Raw genomic sequence first — 15,835 nt, 5'->3', positions numbered from 1 at the left:
AAAAATAAAAAAAATTAAATAAATAAATAAATAAATAAATCCGCATTGTGGCGCTATGATTTCAGTAAAACATTTCTGATCTAAATAAAGCCTTGCTACTCAAAGTGATAAGGACCAGCAGGCACAGGCATTACCATGGGGCATTGTTAGAAATGCAGGCCCCGGGGCGCCTGGGTGGCACAGCGGTTAAGCGTCTGCCTTCGGCTCAGGGCGTGATCCCAGCGTTCTGGGATCGAGCCCCACATCAGGCTCCTCCGCTGGGAGCCTGCTTCTTCCTCTCCCACTCCCCCTGCTGTGTTCCCTCTCTTGCGGGCTCTCTGTCACATAAATAAATTAAAAAAAAAAAAAAAAAGAAATGCAGGCCCCACGGCAGAGCTATGTAATCAGGTGTTTTAATCCCCAGGTGACTCCTGTGCAGATTAAAGGCTGGGATGAGAAGCACAGCTCTCAAGAACAAGACCAAACACCTATAAAGTAATGTGAACATATAACAAATACAAATAAGATATAAATATAGGTTACAAAGCCAAGCCAAACACATTCCTTTGTTACTAAAAAGGATTAGAACTGTAATAAAAAACAAAATCTACTAAAAAAAAAGTTTCCTTACCTAATGTTAAGGTATGTCAACATCTGCAGGTTTTTAATGGCTTCAGGAATGGTTTTGATGCAATTATGATATAAATTTAATGTCTCAAGAGGTGCAAATAACCAGACATCAGAAGGAATTTCTGTAAAACGATTTCTCGAAAGATCTGAAAAAGAAAAGTAATATTTGAGTACCAAGCATATACCGTATCTATTATAATTAACAGAACTATTTTCATACTTGCTGAATCACTTAGCATCTAAGCAACTATTTAAAATATAAAATATGGGGCACCTGGCAGGCTCATTGGTAGAGCATCTGACTCTTGATCACAGTATTGTGAATTCAAGCCCCACATTGGGCATAGAGCTTACATACATAAATACATACATACATACATACATAAAATATTATAAAATATTAGGGCACCTGGGTGACCCAGCCAGTTAAGCATCCAGCTCTTGATTTCAGCTCAGGTCATGATCTCAGGGTCCTGAGATAGAGCCAGAGTCTGCTCCTCCCCCTGCTCTTTCTCTCTCTTTCTCAAATAAATAAAATCTTTTGCAAATATATATTATAAAATATTATCCACCATGACCATACAGGCAAAAAAATCATATAGAAATATACTCATTTAGGGCACCTGGGTAGCTCAGTCGGTTAAGTGTCTGCCTTCAGATTAGGTCATGATCCTAGGGTCCTGGGATCGAGTCCCACATTGGGTTCCCTGTTCAGCAGGGAGCCTGCTTCTCCCTCTCCCTCTGCCCCTCCCCTGGCTTGTGCTCTCTCTTGCTCACCCTCTCAAGTAAATAAATAAAATCTCTAAATATATATATATGTATATATATATATATATACTCATTTAAAGCTAGTTTATTAACAAATTGTATTTGATATGCTTTAATATCTTTAGAATTTATCTTTTAAAATAACAAAGAGAGGGGCGCCTGGGTGGCTCAATTAGTTAAGTGTCTGCCTTCGGCTAAGGTCATGATCCCGGAGTCCAGGGATCAAGCCCTGCATCTGACTCCCTACTCAGTGGAGAGCCTGCTTCTCCGTTGGCCCCTCACCCCTCATCCCACTCGCTCTCTCTCTCTTGCTCTCTCTCTCAAATAAATAAATAAAATCTTTTAAAAAATAAAAAATAAAATAACAAAGAAGAATCCTCTCTCATCTTTTCAAAAACACAAAAAATCCTCCTCAGATCCCACATCCCCCTCTACCTCTTCCTCCTTCACAGCCAAACTTACATAAACCTACAACATAATTAAATTTCTTACTTACCATGGACTTCTCAACGCACTGTAATTGGGTTTCTACTCACTTTCATGCCCACCTAGGTCACCAACAGCCTCCGTATCAATAACGACTCATCTACCTGGAAACACTTCCCTTCTCTTGGCTTGGAAGATTACACTTCTGCATCACTTATTATCTCTCTGGCTACTTCTTAGTCTCTTGCTAGATTTTCCCCTACCTGTATTGTGAATGTCATTGTCCTAAGAGCTGTGACAAGGTACCCTTTCCTTAAGATATACACTTTAGTGGGTGATTTCATCCAATACCAGGGCTAAATTATATTTATAAACCAAAAGATTTCAAATTAGAGCTATGTCTGAACACCTATGTTCTGATCTGCAGAACTTCTCTTGATATCTCTCAGGCACCTCAAATTCTACAAAATCTGTACAAATTCTGTAAAATCTGAACTGAAGATCTTCTTCCACACATCTGTTTCTCTTATCTCAGATAATGTCACCAACATCCTCCTGTTGAACTGTGCAAGCCAGAAACCTGGTATTCATTCTCGATTCCTTCCTCCTCTAAATTATTCCAAGTACACACAAATATACTTCCATTCATTTCAGTTTTCACAAAAATAGTATCATGGAATTATTATAACCATTATACCTCTTTTATTTTTTTTATTTCTTTTCTTTTTTTTTAAATAATTTTTGTTATATTAGTCACCATACAGTACATCCCCACTTTTTGATGCAATGTTCCATGATTCATTATTTGCATATAACAGTGCACCATGCAATATGTGCCTTCCTTAATACCCATCACCGGCTTATCCCAATCCCCCATCCCCCTCCCCTCTGAAGCCCTCAGTTTGTTTCCCAGAGTCCACAGTCTCTCATGGTTCATTCCCCCTTCTGTTTACCCCCTCTTCATTCTTCCCTTCCTTCTCCTACTGATCTTCCTATCTCTTATGTTCCATAAATGAGTGAAACCATATGATAATTGTCTTTCTCTGCTTGACTTATTTCACTTAGCATAATCTCCTCCAGTCCCGTCCACATTGCTGCAAATTTTGGGTAATCGTTCTTTCTGATGGCTGAGTAATATTCCATTGTCTATATGGACCACATCTTCTTAATCCAGTCATCTGTTGAAGGGCATCTCAGCTCCTTCCACAATTTAGCTATTGTGGACAATGCTGCTATGAACATTGGGGTGCATATGGCCCTTCTCTTCACTACGTCTGTATCTTTGGGGTAAATACCCAGTAGTGCAATGGCTGGATCATAGGGTAGCTCAATTTTTACCTTTTTAAGGGACCTCCACACTGTTTTCCAGAGTGGCTGTACCAACTTGCATTCCCACCAACAGTGTATCTCTTTTAAAGGTTAGTTAAATGAAATTTTGAAAAATACTTAGGACAACAAGTATCTGACAGGTTGAATAAAATAACCTAAAAGAGTTTCTTAACTGAAGCACCATTGACCTTTTGGGCTCTGTGATGATTTGTTGCGTGGGGCTATCCTTGGTACTGTAGGATATTTAGCAGCATCCCTGGCATTTACCCACCAGATGCCATTAAAATGCTCTAATCATGGCAGCCAAAAAATGTCCCCTGGGGTTCAAACCCCTCTATAACCTGTTGAGAATCACTGCTACCTCATCATAGAAATATACTTTGCTTACATTAATTTCATTACACTTATTTGGTTAAAAACTAAGAATATTATTTATCTCTGTCAGGAAGAACATCTATGGTGTACCTTAATCCACCACACATCATTCAGCATGTGTTCTGCCCTCATAAGAACAGCCTCCTACCAATGTTTAACTTCCTCACTCTGAGGGATGAGATCTATTTATTTAGCAATATAATAAATTCCCTATTCAGAATATTAATATACAAGTATTAATATATGTTTGTGTGTGCGTGTAAACACACACTCACCTAATGTAAAATTTTATAATAGGCAAAAGAAAACATTAGTTATGATTATTTGAGAATTAATTTGGATTGTTCTTCCTACCACTATAGGATTCTGAATGACTAAACAAAAGGACAAAGAGAATTACTGGAAACCAAAATCTGAACTTGAAACAGAAGTTTCTCAATATCCTGGTTTACCTCCTCTGGACACCCAAGCATCATGCAGTTCTACTGAGGAGGAAAGATTAAATCACTATTTTTTTAAGGTTAAGATGTGTCTTTTACATTTAGGATTTTACCTCTTACTCTTATAACTTCAGAATCCTAGCAGTTGAAAATTACCGTTTACAATTAATCTGAAACCCTAAAAACAAAATAATGCCCAGTTCATTATGCTGTATAATATCTAGCATTATAGACCCATAGATAATACAGTGGTCCTAGAGATAGATGATGGTAGCTTAAATTAAGATTGCAAGAATAAGGATAAGAAAATTAGATAGAATTTGAATTATTTTGGTATTAGTACTTACAGAGATGGGCAAGTGACCATCTATGTGGGATAAGTAAGAGGCTACTTAATAAAAGAGGTGGGGGTAGAACAAGATTTTTGTTTTTGTTGCTGTTGCTGGTGGGAGTTTTATGTTGTTTTTTGAAGCAGAGGTTTAGAATCAAAGATTCACTTTTCTATTTGTATAATGTGAGATATCTGAAAGAGAGCCAATGGACGGGTTAGTCAGATGAGTATAGATCCCAGAAATGAGGTCTGGGAGGGATATATAAAATTGAAAGTTGTGGGAATATGGTTAGTACTATAAAATCATAGAAATGGAAGACATCACCTAACATCAGAGTACTGAGTTGGAAAGAGTTCAAGAATGGGCCACTGGGACAGCCAATATTTACAAGCTGAGTAGAGGGGGGAAAAGCAAACAGAGAAGACTGAAAATAATGGTCAAGAGAAAGCACAATAACCATATAAAGAGTGTTTAAAGCAGTAATGGGGAAAAAATCCAAATTACTATTTATTCAGTTACAAGGTAAAAGCAATCATAATCCTATTCTTATGTTGTATCAGCACACAAGCTAATTGTTCGTGTGATGCATAACTTTAGCCCCAAACAGAAATAAAACGAGTGTACAATTTATTTCTTGACAATATAAAAAAGCCAAAATATCACTATTAATAAGTGATTTTAATAAAATAATTTAAATACTATGAACACATTATTTTAGTAACTTACATATTATTGTTGAGGCTTTATGTTCTTTCCCCTCTAAAAAAAAGATTATTTAGTTAAATTACCAAGTAATACAATGAGTTTCCTTAAGGAATTTAATTAAATTTGCAATAATAAACTATTTTCTGGATGAGCTAATATATTTACTTAGTAAACACCACTTAAAATTACAATTAATTATTATTCTAACTTAATTGAGTAAAATCAAATAAAGCATAATAAACTCAAAATTAAAACTCAAGCTATTATAAAGCCCTTAATTAAGGAAATCTTGTTCTAGGATTTTTCAGATTTTAAATTTGTATAAACATCCTTTCTAAGAATTGGAGAAACAGAATTAACACTGCCAAAAGAAAAATACAACCATGGAAAGAAAGACAGGGAATAACACAAAACGTTCTGTATCCTAATTTCTTAAAATATCTCACACTAACAGTATCTCATATTTTCCTTCAAAAAAGTGAAAATTAACTTCTATATAGATGTAATGGATAAAATTTAAACTTTTAAATTTTTTATCTTGTGATGTACAATGAAACCAAAAAGTAATTTTTACATTAAAAACCATTTAATTAACAAGTACACTAGGGCAACGAGAATAATAGGACTGATAACAAACATATTATACTCAAGAAAAACATGCAAATTGGTATTGCATTTAATATGGTTCCATCTAAAGATGACAAAACAAACTGTTAATTTATTCCTTATGGGCGGGGCACCTGGGTGGTACAGCGGTTAAGCGTCTGCCTTTGGCTCAGGGCGTAATCCTGGCGTTATGGGATCGAGTCCCACATCAGGCTCCTCCGCTGTGAGCCTGCTTCTTCCTCTCCCACTCCCCCTGCTTGTGTTCCCTCTCTCGCTGGCTGTCTCTATCTCTGTCGAATAAATAAATAAAATTTTTTTAAAAATTTATTCCTTATGGGAACATTCATTTCACAACAGCCTTAAAGCCTGCCTTCTTTGGGGACAAGCAGGACTTGGGAAAACACAATTATAAAGATGTTTCACCTTTCCCACACACACAAAAAGAGAAAACAAAAATTTGTTCCTTATCTTCCTGAAGTGAGTTGAATGGTGGCCCTCAAAGATATCAGGTCCTAATTCCTGTGAATGTTGGCTTATATGATGAAATTGTGCAGATATAATTAAGAATCTTGCGTTGAGGAGATAATCCTGAATGATCCAGGTGGGCTCTAACTGCTATCACACACATCCTTACAACAGGAGGGCAGAGGGAGATTAGACAGACACACTGAGGAAAAGGCCATGGTGAAGACTGAGGAGACACTGGAGTGTGATGCAGCCAAGAATGCCAGGAGTTGCCAGAAGCTGCAAGAGGCAAGCAAAGAGTTCTCCCATAGAGCCTCTAGAGGGCAAACAGCGCTGCTGAAACTTGATTTTAGCCCCATAAAGCTCATTTCATATTCTGGTCTCCAGAACTGTAAAAAAAATAAACTTCTGTTGTTTTAAACCACCAAGTTTATGGTAATTTGTTAGAGCAGACACAGGGAACTAACACACTTCTTGTAAAAACAGTTTATCAGAATCAATGAGAGAATGCCTGCAAAGTTTTTTAAATTAAATAGCTGTGTATTTTTTTCCTCTTAAGCAGTAAGGTTACATCTCAGTTAATTAGTATCCTTAGCGATAAGCACCTTTATAATCACTGAATTATTTTTCTTTTGTCTTGGTTTTAATCATAAATCATATCAAGCAGTATTGGCAACAACTCAACAGCAGACAGACTGCTGTGTACTGTTTCCTGCCTTCCTTCAAAACTCTCCTTGTGAAACTGCTAGGAGGCTTTTAAAGATGTTAATAGATCATTTTAAATAATCTGATCTAAATTATGTTCTGTATCACTCTTGAGCTTCAGAGGTCAAGGAAGCTAGGGAAAGGAAGGAGAGGAGTCAGATGGAATGGAAATATATTTGCTGCCTCCCAAGCTGCAGCCATAAGAGCCATAAATGGGTCCATATGCCACCCAGTGCAATTCCTGGCCCACTGGCTAGCATTTCTGCCTAGGTAGGTATAGACAATGACTTTCAGAAATTATACTTTTGCACTGTATTAATTACACTAATTATAGTTTTATTTTATTCCATGTACAAAGAGTGCACCGTTTTTGTCACAAATTGTTGTAACTTAAACTAAGATGCATGAGTCTTCTTTAGGTGATATTTAATGACATAGATTGCTATAGTCCCTCTTATTAAAAAAAAAATCATAGATAATGTTTGGAAATCTGACATATTTCTACCTCTGAAAAAATTTCTAATAATGAAGTGTGCTGCTGGAACACATCCTCATCAGTAACAGAGATATCGTCATAGAATTTTCTGCTTGGGGCGCCTGGGTGGCTCAGATGGTTAGGTGTATGCCTTCAGCTGAGGTCATGATCCTGGGGTCCTGGGATGGAGCCCAACGTTGGGCTCCCAGCTCAGCGAGGAGTCTGCTTCTCCTTCTTCCTCTGCCTCTCCTCCTGTTTGTGCTCTCTCTCTCTCTCAAATGAATTTAAAAAATCTTTGAAAAAAAAAATGAATTTTCTGCTTAAAGAAACATGAGGGGCAGGCACCTGGCTGGTTCGGTGAGTAGAGCATATGACTCTTGATCTCAGAGTCGTGAGTTCAAGCTCCACACTGGGGGTAAAGTTTACTTAATAAAAAATTTTTTTTAAAAAACAAACAGGAAGGTTAAAGGGCGCCTGGGTGGCTCAGCCGTTAAGCATCTGCCTTCGGCTCAGGTTGGGATCGAGCCCCACATCAGGCTTCCTGTGCTTCTCCCTCTCACACTCCCCTTGCTTGTGTTCCCTCTCTCGCTGTCTCTCTCTGTCAAATAAATAAATAAACTCTTTAAAAAACAAACAAACAAACATGAAGGTTAAGTAGAGAAGTAATCTGAAATTAGAACTCTAAATTCACAACAATAACCTAAGTGGAACTGGGGTGACTATTTCTATTTCTGTCTGTCTCTCTCTGCCCCACCCCACACACATCACATATGCTAGATCATAATGCTATAGGCTTTGCATAATTATGTCTAATCCTCATAACACCCTTATGAAGTAGCTATTATTCCACATTATATATATGAATCAAAGACAGACTGAATAGCATGCCCAATGTTAAAAAACTAGTAATAACTGACAGCACCACGGTTCCAAACTGAGATGTTATTTCAAAGCCCATGTTCTATGTGTGCTTTTCCACTCCTCCAACACACTATTGTGACTTCCTGTCCCAGATTTCAAATATTTTGTTCCACTGGAATCACAAAGCAGGGTCAGAGAGATTCTCAGTCTCCTTGCCACATTCATATCTTAGGTTGCTTCTTGCAATACAAAGCAGAACACAAACCTTACTTCAAGTCCAATTTTCAATTAAGAAATAATGAACACCATTTAAAGCTCTCAGCTGTTCCTAATTTACCAATTCAGAACTGTTTGGTCTGGACCAACACATAGCTTTTCTGGCTCCTTAAAGAGTGGACTCTTATTAATTTTTCTGTATTTTTAACCCATTCAATAAACAAGGACTAAAGAAAATTAAACAAGTTTCTTCAAAAGGGAAGTAACATCTTATAGGCAAAACCACTGTCCTGAGTACCTGCCAAAGACTCTGAAATATCTGAGACTATACCCACTTGTAAGCCAACAAGTTAGCCTAATACAGTTGTATGGATGCTAGCAGAAGGCCTGAGATTCCTGCATGAGAGACAAAGGACTTTATTACTCACAGCATAGCAAGTGGCATAAGCAGCATATTTTTATCAGTTCCCCTTGCCTTCCAAATCCCACAGGGGTAACACAGATGGGTACAGATGAATGCTTACCCACATAGTACATCGCATTATAGGAGATGAACTCTAAGGTAGGGGAACCCAAATCTTTTATAATAGACAATAAGCCAGCATGCACATTGTTCAAAGGGAAACATTATCTTTAGTTTACTAGACAGTAAGCATGACTGTCCTTTGCTCTGCAGAGAGAAACTCTTATTCATCCAAAAGTCAGTCCTGAACAAAGAGTAGTTAGTGCCTCATTCGCAAGATGTGCAGAAACACGAAGCCCGTGGAAAATTATCTCCCAATAGTACCATGTACATTCCTTATCAAGCAGGGATTAGAAGTTGCAGCCTCACTACAGAGAATATACGAGGTAAAATAATTACCTTAATGGTCACATTCTCTGTAGTCCTATACTTATTGTCTGTGATAGAGGCAGGCAAATCCTGATCTTCACCTTCTAAGCCCCATTCTCCTTATTTCTTGGGCAGCATTCTGACTGGACTCATTTATTCAAACAAAATGCTATTAAGCACTATGAATTAGGTAGCAGGCATTAAGGTACATAAAAAGCCCACTCAGACACCAACCCTAAGCAATCCCAATTATTGTTTCACTCTAGCACCAAATACAATCTGCTTAGATAATAACACTTCAGTGAAAGAAACTGCAAAAATAATTACCCCCACTTAGTTCTACTAAAATTGTAATTTTTACAAAGCTGTCGTGGTGGCACCAATACTGCATCATCCTTGGGGTATATCGTGAAGTTCACACAAAGACTGATGGAATGAAAAAGGAAGGGTAACTGTTTTTAGCAGATGAGCAGTAAACTGGATCTGAACTGTATTCTGATTCTACTAATTACTACCTATGAAACATTGCCAGAATCAATTACTATTCTTCACTATCTCAGAGCTATCAGAAATGAGTAAATATTCTACAACAACCTAAAATCCCTAGACGTAAGCAATAGAAATGAAGGGAAAATTATCAACTTGCACATAATGATATATATATATATTCATAAAGGTATAAAATGAGAGAAATTGATTATTATATTCAGTTCTTATGACATGGAAAATATATACCAGAATTATATGTCTTTAGAGAGTGGATAAAACCAACCAACTCAGGGGCGCCTGGGTGGCACAGTCGTTAAGTGTCTGCCTTCGGCTCAGGGCGTGATCCCAGCGTTATGGGATCGAGCCCCACGTCAGGCTCCTCCAGTATGAGCCTGCTTCTTTCTCTCCCACTCCCCCTGCTTGTGTTCCCTCTCTCGCTGGCTGTCTCTATCTCTGTCAAATAAATAAATAAAATCTTAAAAAAAAAAAAAAACCAACCAACTCAAAAGCATATTTCCTAATATAAAAATTTCAATTTTAGAAATTAAATTTTCTGTGCTCTTTAGTAACTGATATTACTCAAATGTAAGCATTTACAGTAAAATCATATTAATATGCTCTCAAATACTAATGCTTCCTTATCTATTTTTCCATCTAAAAGAAATGTCAGAACTAGATATAAAAGCAACAAAAAACAGGAGGCACCACAGCTGTTTGTTGATGCAAGAACGGAGAGTGTCTTTGAAGTATTAGAGACTCTGATGTTGGAGCCTGATGGGAAATGACAACCCCATGGCTCTGGCATCTGCTTTCAACAGATGCCCTCTGCAAAGACAGGTGATTTCTTGATTCAGTATTCCCTAGAAGGGTGTTGTGCTGTCATTCAGAACAAGATAATGAAAAGTCCATCTATAACTCTGAAGCCTTGTTGCATGAGTAAGACAGATGGATAACAGAACTTCTGAGCTACTCCATGGTGAGTTAAAATATTAACCATAAGTACAGTAGAGAGAAAAAAAGGGTCAGTAGATAGTTGAAAAAAAATGAAGGAAAAGTGCTTTAAAGCCAACTATTATGAGAAACAATAACAAGCAGACCTCACTGGCCTACAGCTACCAATACTGGAAAGCTCTTTTTGAGCACAGGCACTTTGAGAAGCAAGGGTGCAAACAAAAACAGATGCTGCAAGGAGAAAGAAACCACAGCTGCTAACCAGAGGGCAGATTACATGCATGCTCAGTGAGAAAAGGACTGTGAGTCATACAACTATTAAGCCACGTGGAAGGCTAGGACTTTATTTAAAAAAAAAAAAAAAAAAAAAGGAGGGGGCAGCTCTATGCAGTTATCTGTAGGGAATTCTGCAAAGTGTTTTAGTTTCGCCAAGAAATAATGACTAATTAACCGTGCAATGACATTCAAACATCAAAGCAATACTTAAAAACAACACTACACTTCAACCCTTATAAGACTTATTATACTATAAATTTGGCATTATGAATCCATGCAGTATTATTTATTACACCGTTCTTGGAAAACTTTTATTTTCAAAAGACAAATGTTAGATCCTCATCACATAACTTTTACTAAAATAAATTCCAGATGGAGGAAAGCAATAAACAAAAATGAACCGTAAAAAACTAGAAAGACATTTTAGTGAATAGTCACTTAATATTAGAATGGGGAAGGACTTTCAAAGCCTTCAATAAAGGAATAATTCACAAATGAAAAGATTTCCAGATTTAGCGACATAAAAAGAAAGGAAAACTACGGTCTGTCAAAAAGCAAAATGAGGGGCGCCTGGGTGGCACAGCGGTTAAGCGTCTGCCTTCGGCTTAGGGCGTGATCCTGGCGTTATGGGATCGAGCCCCACATCAGGCTCCTTCGCTATGAGCCTGCTTCTTCCTCTCCCACTCCCCCTGCTTGTGTTCCCTCTCTCGCTGGCTGTCTCTATCTCTGTCGAATAAATAAATAAATTCTTTAAAAAAAAAAAAAAAAAAAAGCAAAATGATACCAACAACTCACAGGTAAAACCTGCACCAAGGACATAAACAGATTCAAAAATAAAAATTATCAAAGACCAAGATGTACATGAAAATGTGTTCAACCTCACCGTCAATCAAAAGAAATGCAAAGAGTAAAATACCATAACTCGCTCACCAAATTTAAAAATTTTTAAAGGTATTGCTGTGTTGGCAAGACACTTCCATACACCACTGATGGGATTTCAAAATGAGGTAACCTTTCTAGAAAGCAATTTGACAATATGAATCAAGCTCCTGAAAAATGTTCATACCCACTGATTCAAGAAATCTATCTCTAGCAATTTTTGAAAACAAATAAGAAATTACATACATTTAAGGATTATTTAAAACAGTAGAAAATTAAAAACAACTTAAATGCCCAGCAATAGGTAAAGGCTAGATAAAATAAAGTATATCCTTAAAATGGAATATCTTGCAGCCTTTAAAAATGCTATTAAAGATTTGATTCCTTAATACGAACATAAGAATGCTCATTGGACAATAACTAGAACTATTTTTTTAAGTAGGCTCCACCCCCAGCGCAGAGTCCAGCACAGGGCTTGACCTCACCACCCTGAGGTCAAAACCTGAACTGAAATCAAGAGACAGACATAACTGCCTGAGCTACCCAGGTGCCCCAGTAACTAGAACATTTTAAATATCAAACTATACACACAGTATGAGCCAATTGTTTCCTTTAAAAACACACATTTTTAGGGTGCCTGGGTGGCTCAGTCGGTTAAGAGTCTGTCTGCCTTCAGCTCAAGTCATGACCCCAGGGTCCTGGAATTGAGTCCCACAACGGGCTTGCTGCTCCGTGGGGAGTCTGCTTCTCCCTCTGCCTCTGCCTGCCTCTCTCTCTAATTAATAAATAAATAAAATTAATGAATAAAATTTAAAAAAATAAACATATGCCTTTAAAACAAACGTACACTTTTAGAGGGGCACCGGGGTGCTCAGATGGTTAAGCGTCTGCCTTTGGCTCAGGTCATGATCTCAGGGTCCTAGGATAGAGCCCCATGGCTGGCTCCCAGCTCAGCAAGGAGGCTGCTTCTCCCTCTTCCCATGCTTGTGCGCCCTCTCTCTCTCAAAGGAATAAAATCTTAAAAGTAAATAAATAAAATTTAAAAAATACAAAAGAAAGTACACTTTATAGATTCATTCATACACATATAAAGATGATGAATGTGGGAGTATGAAGGAAATACACCAAAATGTTAATATTTACTCAAGGTTGGTGGAATGAGGAGTATTTTGTATTTTCTTCTGTATGCTTTTATTTTCCAAGTTTTTTACAATAAGCAAGTATGGCTTCTGTTATAAGAAAAACACAATATTATACTATTTTAAAGGTATTATATTTCACAAGGTAAACTGAATTCTAACCATACACATTTCACTCATAAAAATGGTATGTGCAGACAGTTACAGACTTGGTAAGGTAGTATTACATATAATCATTTTCTTTTTCATGGGACACAACTAGGTCCTGCTACCACAACCTGCTACCAAACACCTATCACTATGCTGAGTCATGTTATATTGACACTCTACTATATGTCATAATTTTTAAAATGAAAATTACCAGAAAAGTACGAAACTTTTGACGTCAAAATCATGATTTCATGTAAATTATTTTCTTAAAGCAAAACCCAAAAACTGTAAAATCTAAATTGTTATAATAAGTCTGGTTAGTGAAGTAAGTAATGGCAAAACATCATCTTCACCATCTCCAAGACATATGAATTGATGCATAATTAGTATGACATCGATGCTCCTCCTGCCTAGGTCAAGATCAACTAGCCAATGAAAATCAAGTGGATCTGTTTATACAGTATACTTTTTATTTGCCTTAATTAAGACACCTTAGTAGCTTCCTACTGCATGAGAAAAGAAAATCTAATGTAGTATGAGAGCAGTCTGCATCAAACTGACTCCCCAGGATAATCCTAGTAGGCTATGGACTCCAAAACAGAAGTAGTCCTTAAAAAAAGTGGGAGGGGGGTCGCCTGGCTGGCTCAGTTGGTACAGCATGCAACTCCTGATCTTGGAGTGTTGATTTTGAGCCCCACATTGGGCATAGAGCTTACTTAAAAAATGTAGTCCTTGAGGAGGGTTAAAAACAAAACAAAACCGAACCCTGAGAGAAAGCTACCACGCTAAATAAAACTAACTGCTTCATCTTTCATGAATCCAGATTATGATGAATTTTACAGGCAGTATACTGTGCTCCTTAAAAAAAAAATACCGCATTTAGAGAGCAAGGATCATCCTTACTTGAGCTGTTTAACAACAAAGCACTAAATATTGGATGCTGAAATTAAAAGCAAGTCATAGTAAACTAATTACAAAGTAATGGCAAATTCCACAAACCAGGCCAAAGAAAACTCCATTAATTTGTGTTAAGTGGTTAAGCAGCCCCTACAGAGCAGCACACTGGCAGCTACCAGTAAGACCAAATGGATTCAGATAGTTTATTACTAACAGAGAAAGCACGATCAGTATGGTATCAGTTCCCTGTGTCTGCAGTCCTACAGAACAAAACCAAACTGGAGGGAGGGACCAAATGACAGACAATATGCACAGTGTGTTGCTCTGTTTTTGAGGAGTCAACTCTAGATTGCAGCTTTGCAATTTTATACTCACAGCTATACCCAAATGTCCCATGTCTTCCCAGGATGAGAGAAGAAAATAATAAACCGTCTTGCAGCAGCCTCCCACATGATAGGGAGGTAGATAAGAAATGACCTCATGTCATCTGTCTATTTTGCTGTGTACCAGGGAGAATCATAGAGTCTTCCCCCAAGATTTGGGTCAGACTGTGGTTGAGCCTGGCCTATGCAGACTTATGTGGAAATATGCAAATCACCAAGGTACCATAGCAAAGCCATTCCACTAGTTTATAGTCAAATAGAACAAGAAGTCAGTGTATAAAAGAATATACCATGTCATGTTCCTTCCCATAATTTTAAATTCAGAAATTTGACAAGCATTCACTATCAACCATTGCAGAGAGGCACAACACTGAACCAAACACTACAGGGAATTTCTGTATCTGCCCTCAAAGAGTTAAAATTCCTCTTGGGGGAGGCAATTTCTGTATGTATGTATGTATTTAGAGAGAGAGAAAGAAAGAGAGCACTTATGGGGAGGAGGAGGAGAGAGAGAATCTGAAGCAGGCTCCAAGCCCTGTGCAAAGCCCAGTGCAGGGCTCTATCTTCCAACCCTGGGACCATGACCTAAGCTGAAATCAAGAGTCAGATGCTTAACTGACTGAGCCACCCAGGCATCCTGGGGGAAGCAATTTAAAGCCAAGAATACAATTGCACCTGGCTATATACTCATATTAAATAGTGACTTAAATATCTAACAGTAGAAAAATGGTTAAATAAAATATGGTACATTCATACAACAGACTATTAGGCAGTCCTAAAAAATCATGTTATAAAATATTTTTCTTCAGTGGAACAGTGAGTGGCATAAGGAAGACTCAGGAAGAACAATTTGGAAGAAGATTATACAATAGACTATAACGGGAAGACTTTTATGGCAACATTAAATAGATAAATGTTGAGAAAATTCAGCCATGAGGTGATGAGACTTTTTACAAGAGAAGCTGTGAACATATAAAGAGTTGTTTATGAGGACCTTTAGGCTCTGATCCTACTGAGGATGAAAAACTTTGCAACTCGGAATTAGTAGATCCTAGCTCTGCCTAAAGCAAATGGAAGACAGCAGACTAATGTAATAAGAAAACTAGACCAAGACATGTAAAAATACAATTTTAAACAATTTAGAGCTATACTACCAAGAAAACTGCTAAACCTAATCACAAAATGTGCATTCATCTCCCAATTTTTCCTGGACTTCATCTGTAAATATAATTTTCAAATCACAATTTGTTAAACCAACATATTAATCCTCAAAACATTTTATAATTTAATATTTTCAATGCCAAACATATTATTTAATGTTATAAACATTACTCAAAAACCAATCTTATTAGTTAACCTGAATATTTAAAAGCAGTCAACTATTCTGCAGAGCACATGGCTGACTCAGTTGGTAGAACATGCAACTCCTGCTCTCGGGGTTATGAGTTCAAGTCCCAGGTTGGGCACAGAGCCTACTAAAAAATAAATAAATAAATAAATAAATAAATAAATAAATAAATAAATAAA

The 15,835-nt window shown here is 37.3% G+C and overlaps 1 protein-coding gene across 2 annotated transcripts in view; it reads right to left on the bottom strand.

Moving 5' to 3' along the window:
- LRCH2 (leucine rich repeats and calponin homology domain containing 2) overlaps positions 1–15,835 on the bottom strand; it is a 127,676-nt gene that overhangs the window by 94,049 nt on the left and 17,792 nt on the right. For both annotated transcript variants that reach the window (XM_040628924.1, XM_040628926.1), the window contains exon 2: positions 611–755. In XM_040628924.1, the coding sequence (XP_040484858.1) occupies positions 611–755 (145 nt within the window). The remainder of the gene's footprint in view (positions 1–610; positions 756–15,835) is intronic.

The sequence above is a fragment of the Ursus maritimus genome (genome assembly GCF_017311325.1).
Source record: "Ursus maritimus isolate PB19 chromosome X unlocalized genomic scaffold, ASM1731132v1 scaffold_X1, whole genome shotgun sequence".
Classification (NCBI taxonomy): domain Eukaryota; kingdom Metazoa; phylum Chordata; class Mammalia; order Carnivora; family Ursidae; genus Ursus; species Ursus maritimus.
The sequence above is the reverse complement of the archived record's forward strand: the minus strand, read 5'-3'. Positions and strand labels throughout refer to the sequence as shown.